The 13,824-nt window shown below is 41.8% G+C and overlaps 1 protein-coding gene across 6 annotated transcripts in view; it reads right to left on the bottom strand.

Annotated features, from left to right (window-relative positions):
* Positions 1 to 2,513: 2,513 nt before the first annotated feature.
* Positions 2,514 to 13,824, bottom strand: part of LOC1279813 (aquaporin FA-CHIP) — a 76,091-nt gene continuing 64,780 nt past the window's right edge. For 3 of the 6 annotated variants that reach the window (XM_061662725.1, XM_061662722.1, XM_061662723.1), the window contains exons 2-6: positions 4,723 to 4,808; positions 4,532 to 4,638; positions 3,559 to 3,993; positions 3,347 to 3,469; positions 2,514 to 2,911 (exon numbers count right to left, since the gene is read on the bottom strand). In XM_061662725.1, the coding sequence (XP_061518709.1) occupies positions 2,876 to 2,911; positions 3,347 to 3,469; positions 3,559 to 3,993; positions 4,532 to 4,638; positions 4,723 to 4,801 (780 nt within the window). In that variant the 5' untranslated portion in view covers positions 4,802 to 4,808 and the 3' untranslated portion in view covers positions 2,514 to 2,875. Of the gene's footprint in view, positions 3,470 to 3,558; positions 3,994 to 4,531; positions 4,639 to 4,722; positions 4,809 to 13,824 lie in introns of all 6 variants that reach the window. The other 3 variants (XM_061662721.1, XM_061662720.1, XM_061662719.1) reach the window with 2 other exon arrangements.

The following is a 13,824-nucleotide window of genomic DNA, read 5'->3' as shown; positions in this document are numbered from 1 at the left end:
TAACCTTATACCCTATTCGAAGCAGCTTTGTGCCATTTTTAAAGGAAAATTGGGCTTACATTTTTTTACGCTTAACAATTTTTCAATCTATGGTTCCGTTAATAAAATAAATCGTATTTAGTGTTTTGTGTTCAATGAAATATGCAGCTCTACAGAGCCTAAAAATCGTAATACACGGCATCCTGCTGATTTACCCTAGAAGCACTCCGAACCAGAACCATAGTAGGAGTGCTAAAAGTGGCACTTAATATGAAGAGCATCTGCTTTACTGTCGATGGGTTCCCGGCTTAGACCTATAAGTTCGCCGTCTAACTTTGCATAGAAGTTTGCCGACATCTTATTGTGTTCATGCGCGGCAAGCATGCGTAGAATGTATATAGACCAACCATTCCGAAGTCATTGAAGTCTTTGGTCTCAGTTGGGGACCCATCGCATGTCACACTTCATGATGTGTAATCTGAGCGTTTTGCTCTCCACCATGTTCCTTGCTCCATTCCTGCGCTATCACCAGAGACCTGATCCACAGCTGCGTACCAGCAGGCTTCTAAAAATGGGCTTCTCGTAAAAGTGTAGTAACTGCTTTAACGTTTTAGAAATAAATGTTAAAAGATACATACGCTGCATGATATCTCGCAAGGCTTCAGCATTTGCTGCACGATCCTCCGTTGCTGGCTACTTTACAAGCTTCCTAGGACACTTTCTGCTTCCAGTGCTGAACGTAACGCGTGCCGCCAAGAGCAAGCAATGTAATATTTATTTGAAAATGCAACAAAACACACAACATGCTCAGCAGAAGCACCAAACAAGCGTTAAATAAACAAAATTATCAGCATCAACCGCATTCCACTGGTATACGATTTCAATGTTTTGTTTACATTTGAAATGTCAAGCAGCTGTGTAGTGTGAAACGGGGTACGATTGACACTGCTTGCACGATACACGGTTAAATAAAACCATCGAAAAATCACAGAATTTCAACAGCAACGACTTATTTTCAGTGAAGATAGTACACTCTGGTGATGGATTAAATAATTTAATAAAGGTTTAAGGTGGAAAATATCTAATTGAAGTGTTAACATAACAAATTAAGTAAAGTGTATTGAAACCTCTGTTAAGGCCGGGCTACATTGATCGTACTCGCAAGCGTAATTTCGATTTTCACTAGCGCATCTGGCGGCGGCTGGTGGAAGCTTTTTTTCGTCGTCCGGGGAATGGTCGTGTTGAATCTCAAAATTAATTAGTTTTTTCACCGTTTTTTGATGCGAAAACGACTGAAATACTTGCACAACATATTGATCTATCAATTACAAAGCTTTGCCAGTCCAATTAAAGTGAAAAACATGAAAAAATAACATATTTTCTGGAGCAACCCCAAATTGTTTGGCAAAATGCTTCGGTCAGCCGCCGCCAGATGCGCTAGTGAAAATCAAAATTACGCGTGCGAGTACGATCAATGTAGCCCGGCCTTTACGATGCCAAGATTGGACCATTGCCTAAAGGCCGGGCTACATTGATCGTACTCTATGGTGTAATTTTGATTTTCACTAGCAAACCTGGCGGCGGCTGACCGAAGCATTTTTCCAAACAATTTGGAGCCGCTTTAGAAAATATGTATTTTTTCCATGTTTTTAACTTAATTTGGACGAGAAAAGTTTTGTAAAAGGTAGATGCACATGTCTTGCACGCATTGCATCCATTTTCATGGCAAAAAACGATAGAAAAACTACTTAATTTTGAGATCCGGCACGACCATTCCCTCGATGACCAAAAAAGCTTCCACCAGCCGCCGCCAGATGCGCTAGTGAAAATCAAAATTACACTTGCGAGTACGATCAATGTAGCCCGGCCTTAAGGTTGGTTGAAATGTTTACTTCAATGAAATTGTAAATATTATGATTTCTATTACATTTACCAGTTGTTTCATTGAACATTCAGTACAGAGCATTCTCATTCGGTGAAGGAGCAATGGACAAAACGTAACACAGGATTAAGTGAACTCAATGGAAGCGGTATCTCCAAAAAGAGACTACTTATTTGTGGGTGTTTCCTAGCGCGTGGAAGCTGGCCTGGAAGTCGCCGCCAGGAAAGCCATCAAGCGAGTCCTCTTCTATGCGATCACCCGAAATATTGAGCATTCCATCACTGCATCTAAATCGCACCAATAACCTATTCGAAGACAACGAAGCCCGTTTTCTCTTCTCAGCCTTTTTCGTGGGAAGATATAGTCTGGACAGGCGGATCAACCTGCTAGACGAAAACGGACAACAGCATCCCAGGAACGCTGCACCAAATTCTGCAATACTAGATGTCCAACAGGGACAAGAACGATCATCAGGAAAGGTGGAATTTAGTGGAATTCCTATATGCATCCTACATGAGGGGAAAAACAGTGGACGATGCAAAAAGGGAAACGTCTAGGACCTTACGGTACCTTCACCGGAAATGTGGAATAGGTGGACATCCTAGTAAATACTTTCGGATGTAAAGCAATAAAGCCACAACACTGCAACAGCTTCAGTTTAGTAACTATCAATAATTCTATAAGTTTATTATAGTTAATGCATCTGGATACACCTTCGTCGCATATCTCACGATATACCAAGCGACCCAGCTACAGATGAAGATGATTTGCGTTTTCAAGTGACACCTGCAACACAGCTTAAACATAAACCGGACACGTCTTCTCGTCCATCCGTTGCTCGGACTGAGAAAAAGAGGAAAACTAAACTCCACGTGGACAAGGGGATGAGGTCACAATTAGTAAAACGGCAACACAGAAAACATAACACACCACAACGGTACCACAACAGTCGACGGGACACACAGAGTAAAGGGGTTCAATTCAGCCCTCCTCGGGGTGCGAGGGGACGATCATTTACGCCATATCATGCTTGCCGTCCAGTCGACGCATCTAGAACAAAACGGAGCAGGGAAAAACGAGAGTGAAACATTAAGACAACCGTTGGCTAACTAGACGGGGGAGTGATGATGATGATCGTGATGAACGCCATGCTCGACTGAGCGTGGCGAACGATGGTGTGAAGTGGATGTGAGTGGTGATGAAAACACAGTCAAGCCAGCTATAAATGACAGACGAAACCAACCGTGTAAACGGTTGCTTTAATTCATAAAAAAACGATAACAATGATAACACAATAAAACATAACAAATAAATCTCCTGTAAAGGGGATAAAACACATTAAAATGCGGATGTGAAGTTGCGGTGCGGATGAGATGAGATCGTGATTGTGAGATGATGATCGGTTTCGGGGGTTTCCCGTACTGGATTTCACGTCGTAATAACCGATTCCTCCAGTGCGGCATGTTTCATTAGGTTCAACATTACCTCCTTATCGTCCGCGCTGGTACGGTAGCGCTCGGAAGCATCGCTGGCGGTCGGTGCCTTGAACAGTTGACAGTAGAGCAGAGCCGCCGTAACACCGCCCAGGATCGGTCCAGCCCAGTAGATCTGTGTGTTTGACATCAAGTTTGACATCAAGAACGGTCACAATATTTAAACCAATTATCACCTCCCAACCGATTCCCAGCCAGACTTACCCAGTGATGAGCCCAGCTGTCCGTGACGAATGCGGTGCCGAAGGAACGGGCCGGGTTCATGCTTGACCCAGTGTACTCCACCACGCCCAGATGGCCGAGCGTAACCGTTAGCCCGATGGCTAGCGGTGCCACAAAGCGCGAGTCCGGTTTGTTCTCGTCACAGACGCCAAACACGCACAGCACCAGCACGAAGCCGAGGAAGAACTCGAACCCGAGCCCCTGCATATCGGTGACGCCCTCCTTCAGCCCGGTGTTGCCGAGCCCGTTCTGGAAGCTTTTCGGAATCAGCACATCGAGGGCGGTGGTGGCCGCAACGGCACCGGCACACTGGGCCGCAACGTACATCAGCGCACGGATCAGGCTAACCTTGCCCGCGGCCAACATTCCAGCCGTCACGGCGGGATTGATGTGGCCACCGCTGATGTGTCCGATCGACTGCACGTTGGGTGGGGTTGGGTTGGAGGAAGGGTTGGGAAAATGTAAATTATTCTTCTCGTTGAAGGAATGTGTGGAGTATGAAGGCAACTGTTAGCTGTTCAGGCTAATACATTTGGTTCGAAATTCAGCGTTACGGCGTTATCAAGTTTATGGGTTGGTATCGAATTTTGATTGACAACATTCCGCGTTGGCTCAATTGACGTAAAACCTTGATCATCGTATTCCCCCAAAAGCTTGGGGTTTATGCTAATTTTGATCATATTTCATTCTACCAAGAAAGGATCAGAATGACGCAAAAGCAGCAACATTCTTAAAGGGAATCACGTGAGTTTGTCCGTTCTTTGGTTGGGAAGGAAGGCGGGTGGTTGTATCTTAATTCTACCACTCAGTAGGGAACTGTTCCGATGCTATCGATCAAGTCGGTCTTTATGAGGTGAGTGTTGTACGTCTTGCACAACAATCCACACAATCCATCCAACCGGACCATTCCAGACCGAGCAAATAAACAAAAAACAGCAATATTGGCGCTACTTACCATCACCACCATGAACACGCTCAGCCCGAATGCCAGCGAGATCAGCGTTTTATCTCCATTCGCATGCGTACAGGCGGCGCAAGCGAAGAAATTCAGTATGAAAATGCCTGTAATGAAAGGGCACACGATCATTGCGCTGTCGGGTAAGCGATTTTGCAGAAGCTATTTCCGGGGACAGGTCACGCACGTACCTACAAACTCGGCCAGCAGCGCACGCCACAGTCCGCTCGACTTGCTGGAAAGCTCCTCCGTTCCTAGGCTGTATCCCATCGTGTTTCTGATAGAAAAATTAAACAAAACAAAGCGACACAGCGGTTAAAGACGCAAGTTCACAGGTCCGTCGTTCGTGTGAGGAATGCCTTAATCGGATAGCTGATGCATCTGCCGCCCTGCAGGTTGGTGGATAGAATCTCATTAAGGCACACCTCACCGATCGTAATATTTTCTCTGATCTTGAGCTGACAGTTACGAAATTTGGTTTTCCAGTTAACCTGCGTAACACACGCCAACATCAAACCGTATGTAAATCCAAACATGTCTCTCGAGATGTGCATTTCGGGTGCACATAGATGCACTATATCAAAAACTATCTGTACAACAGATAACGCTTCTGCTTTGGAGTTGGAGAATGGCTTAACCAGCATGATTACGATCTGCCACAACAGCTGTCTGGTGGCAAGTTCCGGGCAATACCGAGCACCAATTCCATCGATTTGTTTTCCTCTTCTCCAAAAAAAAATGTTTTCGAAAATATTCAACTACCAACACACAAATGGCATTATCAGGGCAAATAGGTACAAGACTACATGATCATTACAGGGTTTTTCAGGGGTTCTCATAGTTGTGGGACACTTCCTAGACTCATTCCCATTGAAAGTGAACTTCATACGTTGGAAATTGAACTCTATGGCACCCTTTTTGGACAAACTCCTTGGAAATTCCTATTGGATTTGTCCAACAAGAGAGTTAGAGAGTCCAATTCCCATTACAATAAGTTCCTTTCATGTAAGAAAGAGTCAATAACGTGCCCCACAGCTATGAGAACACCTGGAAAACCCTGTATCATCATCAGGCTTTGAAATGATCGTGGGCAGATCGATGGCAAATGGAAAGTTTCGTTCTCCGAAAGTAGAGTTTCTAAAATTAGAACAGGCTCGTATCGCTAATGTCTGGCTAAACACCGCACTAACGTGCAATAATACACTCACACAGCTTCCATCGCCACTGTTTTCTGTGTGTGTAGCGTATAGTTTGCCAGTCTCGTGGTACAGTCGTCAACTCTAACGACTTAACAACATGTCAGTCATGGGTTCAAGCCCCAAATCGACCGTGCCGAGTTAATAAGTCACTAAAAGCCAAGCCCACAAGTAGTAGTGTTACAAGGCAGGCCTTGACCGACAACGGTTGTTGTGCCAAAAGTAGAAGAAAAAGCTGTATGCAACCATCAACGCACGCGCACAAATTGGAATGCTAAAAATGTGCGTAGTCATACGCGCAATGGTAAAGCACATGGTGTAATTTATCGAATATGCATTTAATAAGAATCTCAAACACAACAATATTGACAGTATTTTAAAGAAATTGCCTTGCCATTCCAATACACGATGCTAAGCAGAACAATAATTAGAACCGAACAGGAAAAGCACATACTCATTTTAGTTCAGTTCTTAGAACCAGTGTGTCGCTTTGTTTTGTTTGCTACACAGTGTGGAGCCCTGCGGCACACGTTAGCACACGCAAAATGCACAGTGTCTATTTAGAAGCCGGCGGAAGAAGACGCGCCCGGGCCGGCTCCACGAGGGTGTACAATTGATTGCAGCAACGCATGAAGTAAGTGTCGCCCTAATTTGCATATCCCATCGCTGCATTCACGCCGTTACAGATTAGCCGCATCACTAACGCAGAAGCGAAAGACGCACAAAATGGACGTAGAAATCTCCACGCGTTCATCCCCTCCCTTGCGCTTCGATGTGTTCCCAAGAGATGATGAGAAATCAGAACGTGACACCACCGAACCGAACCACCGAATGGCATCAACCTTGAACTTGTGCATTCTCCCCACTAACCCACAACCGTGGGCCTACGCGAACTGGAACAACATCGGGCAACGCACCGTTGCAGAAACCAGGGCGCGTTTGTGGTGGAATTGCGAAACGGTTTTACTGCTCGTTGCACTCTTGGTTTGTTGACGGTGTTTGTTTATAACTTTTGATATTCGTTTCATTTATTTGTGACCGGTTTCTGTTCAGACCACATGACCGAGTTTTTACTATTATGGCATGCACATCGGTGCCCGAAACCTGTTGCTCGGTAAACTGGATTTTTCACGCAGGAGGTGTCATTCAACCATGAAAAGGACAATATCGACGACAACAGGTAAAGAGAAATAACACCCGCTGAGTATGGTGTTCTTTTTGTATCGCCCGTTGTAGGATGTTTTCATTGATTTTGTCAATCATTTTTCCTTCTTTTTCTAATTTTAGAGGCAGAAATTATACGCCACAATCAAAGAAAGAGCCGTTCGCTGGTCCTTTAGGGTTGCAATGTTGTCCTGGTTGGGTTGTAATGAATAAGAAGCAAGCAGATAGAATACGCTTCCGAAACGTGTATGAAAGAAGTACAAGTAAGCAGAAAATTAGAATAAGCTTGCTATAAAATTATATCAAACTCATCGAAAGATGCGTTATTTGTCGTACAGAACCTGAATACTTTCAGCAAGCCAATTCGATAAGATAGTACGTTTTAATATTCCTAAAATTTTCTTCTTCGGAATTGAATCTATTTTGCATCTGCTATATGTTCAAAATAATGAACCGCTTAAGGAGGACGGACGTGAGAAGAAAGATCCGCAGAGAACGAAAAAAGCACAGTTTTGTGTAAATTGCGTAACGCCGTTCGAGGTTGCATGCAGCATTTCATACACGAGTAACGCTTTTCCTACAAGCTAAACACACTAAGAAGAAAAGCCATCCGCAGTTGGTTAGATTCGTTTTAGTAATTTATTGAAAGGCAATAACCAAACACACCCATCGCCATAGTTGTTCGAAATAGTGACGCTCGATTCGACTCCTTTCTACACGATCTCCACCCCGTACAAACAGTTGCGAAACAACGTAACACATACAGTCTGCTGTGCTGTCTCCAGCATGATCCAAACTATCGACACCATCTTGTTACAAGAATAAGATAATGTTGGATTTATTGAAATAAAGTGTAATCTAGGGACGAATTCTTGTTTTACGTTTACCTTAACTTGTAACTTCAATGCCAGAATTGGAACTCGTGAAAAAATCCATGGAAAAATTAAACAAAACAAAGCGACACACGGCTTAAGATGGATGTTCGCAGGTCTGTTGTTCGTGTGAGGAATGTCATAGTCGGATAGAAGAGGCATCTGCTGCCCTGCAGGTTGGTGGATAGAATCTTACTATGGCACAACTCACCAATCGTAATATTTTCTCCAATCTTGAGCAATTGTTACGAAAAATGTTTTCCAGTTAACCTGCGTAACACACGAAAATACCATACCATACGTAAATCAAACCATATCTCGGCAGATGCATTTCGGGTGCATAGCTGCATATAGTATTCACTGCATTTACAGTTAACGCGCCTGCTTTGAAGTTGGAGAGTGGCTTAACCAGCAAGTTTGCGGTCTGCCAAAAGAGCTGTGTGGTGGCGAGCTCCGGGTAAAGCCATCCCCCAATTCTATCGATTTGTATTCCTCTCCTTCAAAAAATCTTTTCCAAGAGAGAGAAGTTTAGAGTAGAGTAGAGTTTCTAAATTTAGAACAGGCTCGGATCCGATGCCTAGGCAAACCCAATTGAACTCACACCAATGGAGAATTTTTTAAAGATGAACCTGTCTGGATGATAACCATTCATATTCATATCATGTTTGCAATAGTATTAGTACGTGATCGTAGAACACAAACCTGTACTGTTACTGTACAATTGTCATCCTACCATAGTTGGAGTTGGAAATTGGTGTAACCAATTTGCAAGCGATCTGTCACAAGATCGATTTGGTGGCAAATCTATTCGGTATCATCAGTTTCTAATTCCATCTATTTTCCCGTCAAGTCAACTTTCTTTAATGTATCGAAACACAGACCTTAAACAACTCAACAACTTAGTTTCTTGCACGGTTCAGATCGGTTCTTATACTTCCTGCCTCACTGATCGTGATCTTTTTTCTGAATATCGGTACGATCGGTATTCTAATTATAATATTAAGACTGTGAGAAATTCAAATGCAAATTCCTTATTCGTTGAACCCTTGTATTCAGGAAGCTGCACAATTGTCAACGGGTCGTTGTTGGTACTGGGCATCACTTTAACTAGTATGCATACGGACTGCTACAAAGAGGGACCGGGTGGCAATTTCAGAGGTTAAAGTGATGCTCAATCCCATCAATTCGTTTTTTCTGACGTTTATTTTTCAATCCTTTTTCAATTCAAACACATAAAGGTTGCAGAACACAGTCACAGTGGAAATATGGCGCCCAAATTGGATGTAATTAGTAAGAAGTAATTAAAAAAGTTTCAATTAGGTTAGTTTCAAATAACATATTGCGGCGTATTTGTTTGTACACTGCACGATCCAAAAATAGAATGACTCTACGGATAGCCGGAAACAGTATGCTTTCTGTATGAACACGATCATAATAAAGCAAAATGCATCGATCACGAACACAGTTTGGTGGTTTAGCACAGCGCTTCGAGTTGTTAAACCGACGCACAAACATTTATAATAATGAAAACTATATTCCTGCTACGTAACTACGGCATCACCCATCTGGATGCTGATCCTAGTCATTTCTAACGCGATCAGAACGCATGGCAGGAGATAGTCGAATGCATAACGTTATGGAAGAAGGAACATGAAAGGCTTGAGTTCTTTCATCAAATTTTTCTGATTTATTATCTCTCTTTTCTCTCTGGTTGAATTGAAGAGAGAGAGAGAGTGACAGTCTCCTGAAGAGAAAAAACCCTCCGCTCTTCCATGCACCGACTGCACGCAGACAGCGAAAACACAACAACTAAATAAAGCGATTAGTGAAACAGCCTCCGATGAAGTGTTCGTGCACACTTATGATGGTAAAACATGTTTCCCTACAGTCCCTATATATCCGGCTGTACTCTGTAGAACCGTGCGATGGGTGCAGTTACGTCGCCGACTACATACGGCAATGGCTAATATGTGGGTATGTATGAGTGCCAAAACATTTCCGCTGCACAGGAAAGACACCGAGAGCACACTCCTGGAGTAAGGCACTCTGATCGCACATAAACACGGTCTAAAAAATCATGGAAAAAATCTCCACAGCCACGATTCCTTGCATTGAACAAACTGTTTAATTTTCAACGAACCATCGTTGGAGTTGGAGATCAACTCAACCAGCAAGTTGACGGTTTGCTACAAGAATCACTCTTGCAAATCGAATCGGAGTGCAAATCGAAAGATTCAGTTGGTCACCAATTCCATCAATTTGTTTTTCCAATCTCATTTTATTCAATATCCTACAAATTATTAAAATGACCCAATGCAATATTTGGAGTTGTTAAACCAACTCACAAGAATTTATATCAATAGATGTAGTATTTCTGCTGCACAACTTTGGCATCATCCTTCTGAGCGCTGATCTTATTCAAGGCTAACGCCATCAGAATCCACGGATGGAAATAGTCTAATCCAGAACGTGATGGACTGCCACTAGAATGGTTTAGGATGTTTCCTTCCGTTTTCCGAAAAAGTATCTCTCTTTTCTCTCTGATTGATTCTTTTTCCAGGGAGAGAGAGGTTCCAGCAGAGGAGAAAAATCACTTGCCGAAGCAAATACACGCATACAGCGAGATCTAATCATCATAACGAAGAGAAATATTAGCGCTCCATCTCAAGAAGCCACGCACACCAATAAAATATGATGTCACCTACACATACGACTGCGTTATTGTGTGTGAATGTATGTTCATAAATCCGACGACACCGTCGCATAAGAACCATTTCGACAGCACATGCGTAAGACAAGCCTAAATTGTTGTACTACTCACACGCCTCATCAATATATGCTACCGTATCGTACAAAACTATCCTTCGTCATCGACCATGACATACAAACGCTTAGCTAAACAATTGTTTCTTTGCTTTTATTTTATTTTCATTTAGTTGCCAAAACATCAATTGCATCACATCATCACACAAACACACTAACAAACCCTTTCGCACCAGACAAAGAGAAGTGAGCATGTTATTTAAAACACAACAATTGCCGGCTATGGTTGATTGATACACATGAGGTTCAGCTTTACAACGAAAGCAGTACTCCGCTAGGGACACAAACAACGACGCATACGAACAAAAGATACATCACATTTGTTTTGACAAGATGCGTTAGAATGTTTTGGCGGCTTTTTTCATGATTTCAGATGGCGTGTGTCATCGTGACGTGAATGCAAATAACTGCATACAGTTGCATCGTCAAGAAAATTTACAGGGTGTTCTGTTGTATTGGTTATAGAGTATCTTTTAGTTGAAAGTGTTTTTTTAAAATACTTTCTGGTTCATATCCATAGCAAAAAATTAAAGGAAAATGATTTATTCAAAAGTGTTTATTTTCATTTCAACGAAAAATAAATAAAAAATGAAAATGAAAAATAACATGATATTGAAAGAATTTTTAGAAACAGTAAATTTTTACACGTTATATTAGACAAAGCTTACAAAAAAGAAAAAAAACAGAATTGCATTACAAAATTTCATTTTATTCATTATTTGTTAGTTCATAACATGCATATTTTGATTACTGTCAAAAGTCAATAACCGATGAGATCAACATTGTGCTTTAGATCGTGCACACCTTCATATACACACTACATATGCATAGTGAATTGAACAACCGGCTGTGCAAAACGCATCCGACACGGGTCCACGACGGGGGACACATTTAATTGTACCAGAACACAAGGTAAACGTCGGTCGTACGCTGGATTTGCATATTACACCGCAGAAGCAACGTCGTTACAGATTAATCCTACCACTAACGCAGAAGTAAATAAAATGAGAAAAGGAAGAAAGTGAATGTCGCAACCGCAACCGTGCCGGCAAAATAAAGACCCAATCATGCATTGCGCGTGACACCATCGCGAGTTCATCGTTCCCTGCCGTTTCAATGTGTTTTTTTCTACGGCACGACCGTAGAATTCCTGGGATAAATGCTCATTGCATTACAACAACTGTTACAACCAAAACAAAACTTACAACAGTGGGTTCCGTAACTACAACGTACAATATCCGTAAATGGTTAAGCTTCGATGAATTCCAAATATCCTATGGCTAAAAATGAAAGTGAAATCGAATTGTCTTAACAGTGGGATGTAATTTCTACAAAACTATTAAAAAGCTATTAAAAACTTTGGTCAAAAAATTTAACAAAACCTTTGTATGGGGTGAGAGCCGACCGCTAACCTGGTGATTGGGAATTAGTATAGAGGGTATAAAGATACATTTAGAGATCGAGTTAGACTGTATGTGAAAATTTGATTTTGTTACTATATTTCATTGGTGTAGTAATCTGGCGTACTATTTAGCAAAATAAAGAAAATTGTAATCCTCAACTATTCACACGAAAATTACGCACAATACTTATAGCAGCTATCGTACCGTTAGCTGAACAAATATTTTAAAACATCGAAAAATAATATTCTTCTTGATGCGATCTCTAAATGGACCTTAACATGTGGAGATTACATGCGTTAGCTGCAAGTGGCAAGCAATATTGTACACACGGGTATCGCGTACAAAATCGCTAGCAAGTGTAACGTCGATAACGCGTAACACAACATGCTATAAAGTGAAAGGTAACGTGTTTCAAAGAGAACAATTTGCTACAAGTTAGGCTATGATTCCACGAATGATTGATTGGTTGATTGATAATAAATGTTATGAATGGCTACTTTTTTTCGATTCAACCCCATTTTGTAAAGCATATTTTGGAAAATAGTCTAGGCTGTTTATTACAAAAATATATCATAACGATAGTATAATTTAAAAAAAAAACTTTTGAAAACGTAATACATTTGTTTAAATCAGTAAACAGCTACGTATTGTAAGATTTATTCAAATTATTATCATTACACATTACACAACGATAAATATGATAAATCTAACTAGAAACATGGATTAATCGTATAAGTAACAAGATACAAATCTAAATCAGAAAATTGGTTCAATATTATTGCCACATCCTTCAATAAATGTAAATGAACAATTTTACCTTCAGTTCAAACGCGTGGTTTACGTACAATGTAAACTCCACCAACGGATGTCAACCTCCTTACGTTCATTAGCATTTTACACTGTAACTTAAACAGCATGCAAGACGCTCAAGGTACAGTTTGGATGCACTTGTTGCAGGAAAGGCAATAGCGAAGATACCATGAAAGCAAACCAATGCCGTATCCTTGAAGCAAGGGAGCCGATGATGGTGGTCATTGCCACCCACTGCCAGCTTGACTAGGTCAGTGAGATGCATTTGGAATGATAATTGACGATGCACACGTATCGGGAGGAGCAACCGCACGATTACCAAGTTGGAAAGTGCCGCAATTGCATCCCACAAACGGAGATGCAGATACACTTACCTTAGTAGTTACTTTTACTAAAGCAAATAATGAAGGTGACACATCGATACATATATGTACTGAAGGTGACGGTTAGCGATCAATTTTTCTAGTTATCTATTTATCCTAGTTTTTGCCATTACAATTGATGCCTCAAATAGGAAGCCTAATTCACTGTCCATCTTTCCCAGCGAGTAACAACACATGTACAATTTAAGATAACAAATCTATTGGTGGGACAGCATTAAAAAGGGCCTAACAACACCAAAAAGCATATACGAGACCACCACTTTAACCATGATTGATGGACAGGCAAACCGGACCCTATCAGCCGAGAGCCGTAGCGAAGGTCTTGCACTGATGTTTATCGTGCAATGATTAATGTTTCAATAAAGTGCGTCAATTGTCGCCAATCGTTGGCCGAGTGCTTCTAACACAATTTTGTACCGAAATGAAAAGGGGCGAACGGAAAATAAAGGTGGCAAACGTTGGCATTGTCACCGATGCACAGCTACGGTAGCGATTATTTAATTGCACGACGATAGTGTGCCTGAGCGTATCTGTAAGCCGATCCAATCCGGAAGCATTTGCGCGCGGCGTTTGTGGCCATAGGCCCAGCCTCACTTACCATCAGCTGAGCGTGATTTGATAAATGGTAGGCTAATTGCGGCA

The sequence above is a fragment of the Anopheles gambiae genome, chromosome 3 (assembly GCF_943734735.2).
Source record: "Anopheles gambiae chromosome 3, idAnoGambNW_F1_1, whole genome shotgun sequence".
Classification (NCBI taxonomy): Eukaryota; Metazoa; Arthropoda; class Insecta; order Diptera; family Culicidae; genus Anopheles; species Anopheles gambiae.
The sequence above is the reverse complement of the archived record's forward strand: the minus strand, read 5'-3'. Positions and strand labels throughout refer to the sequence as shown.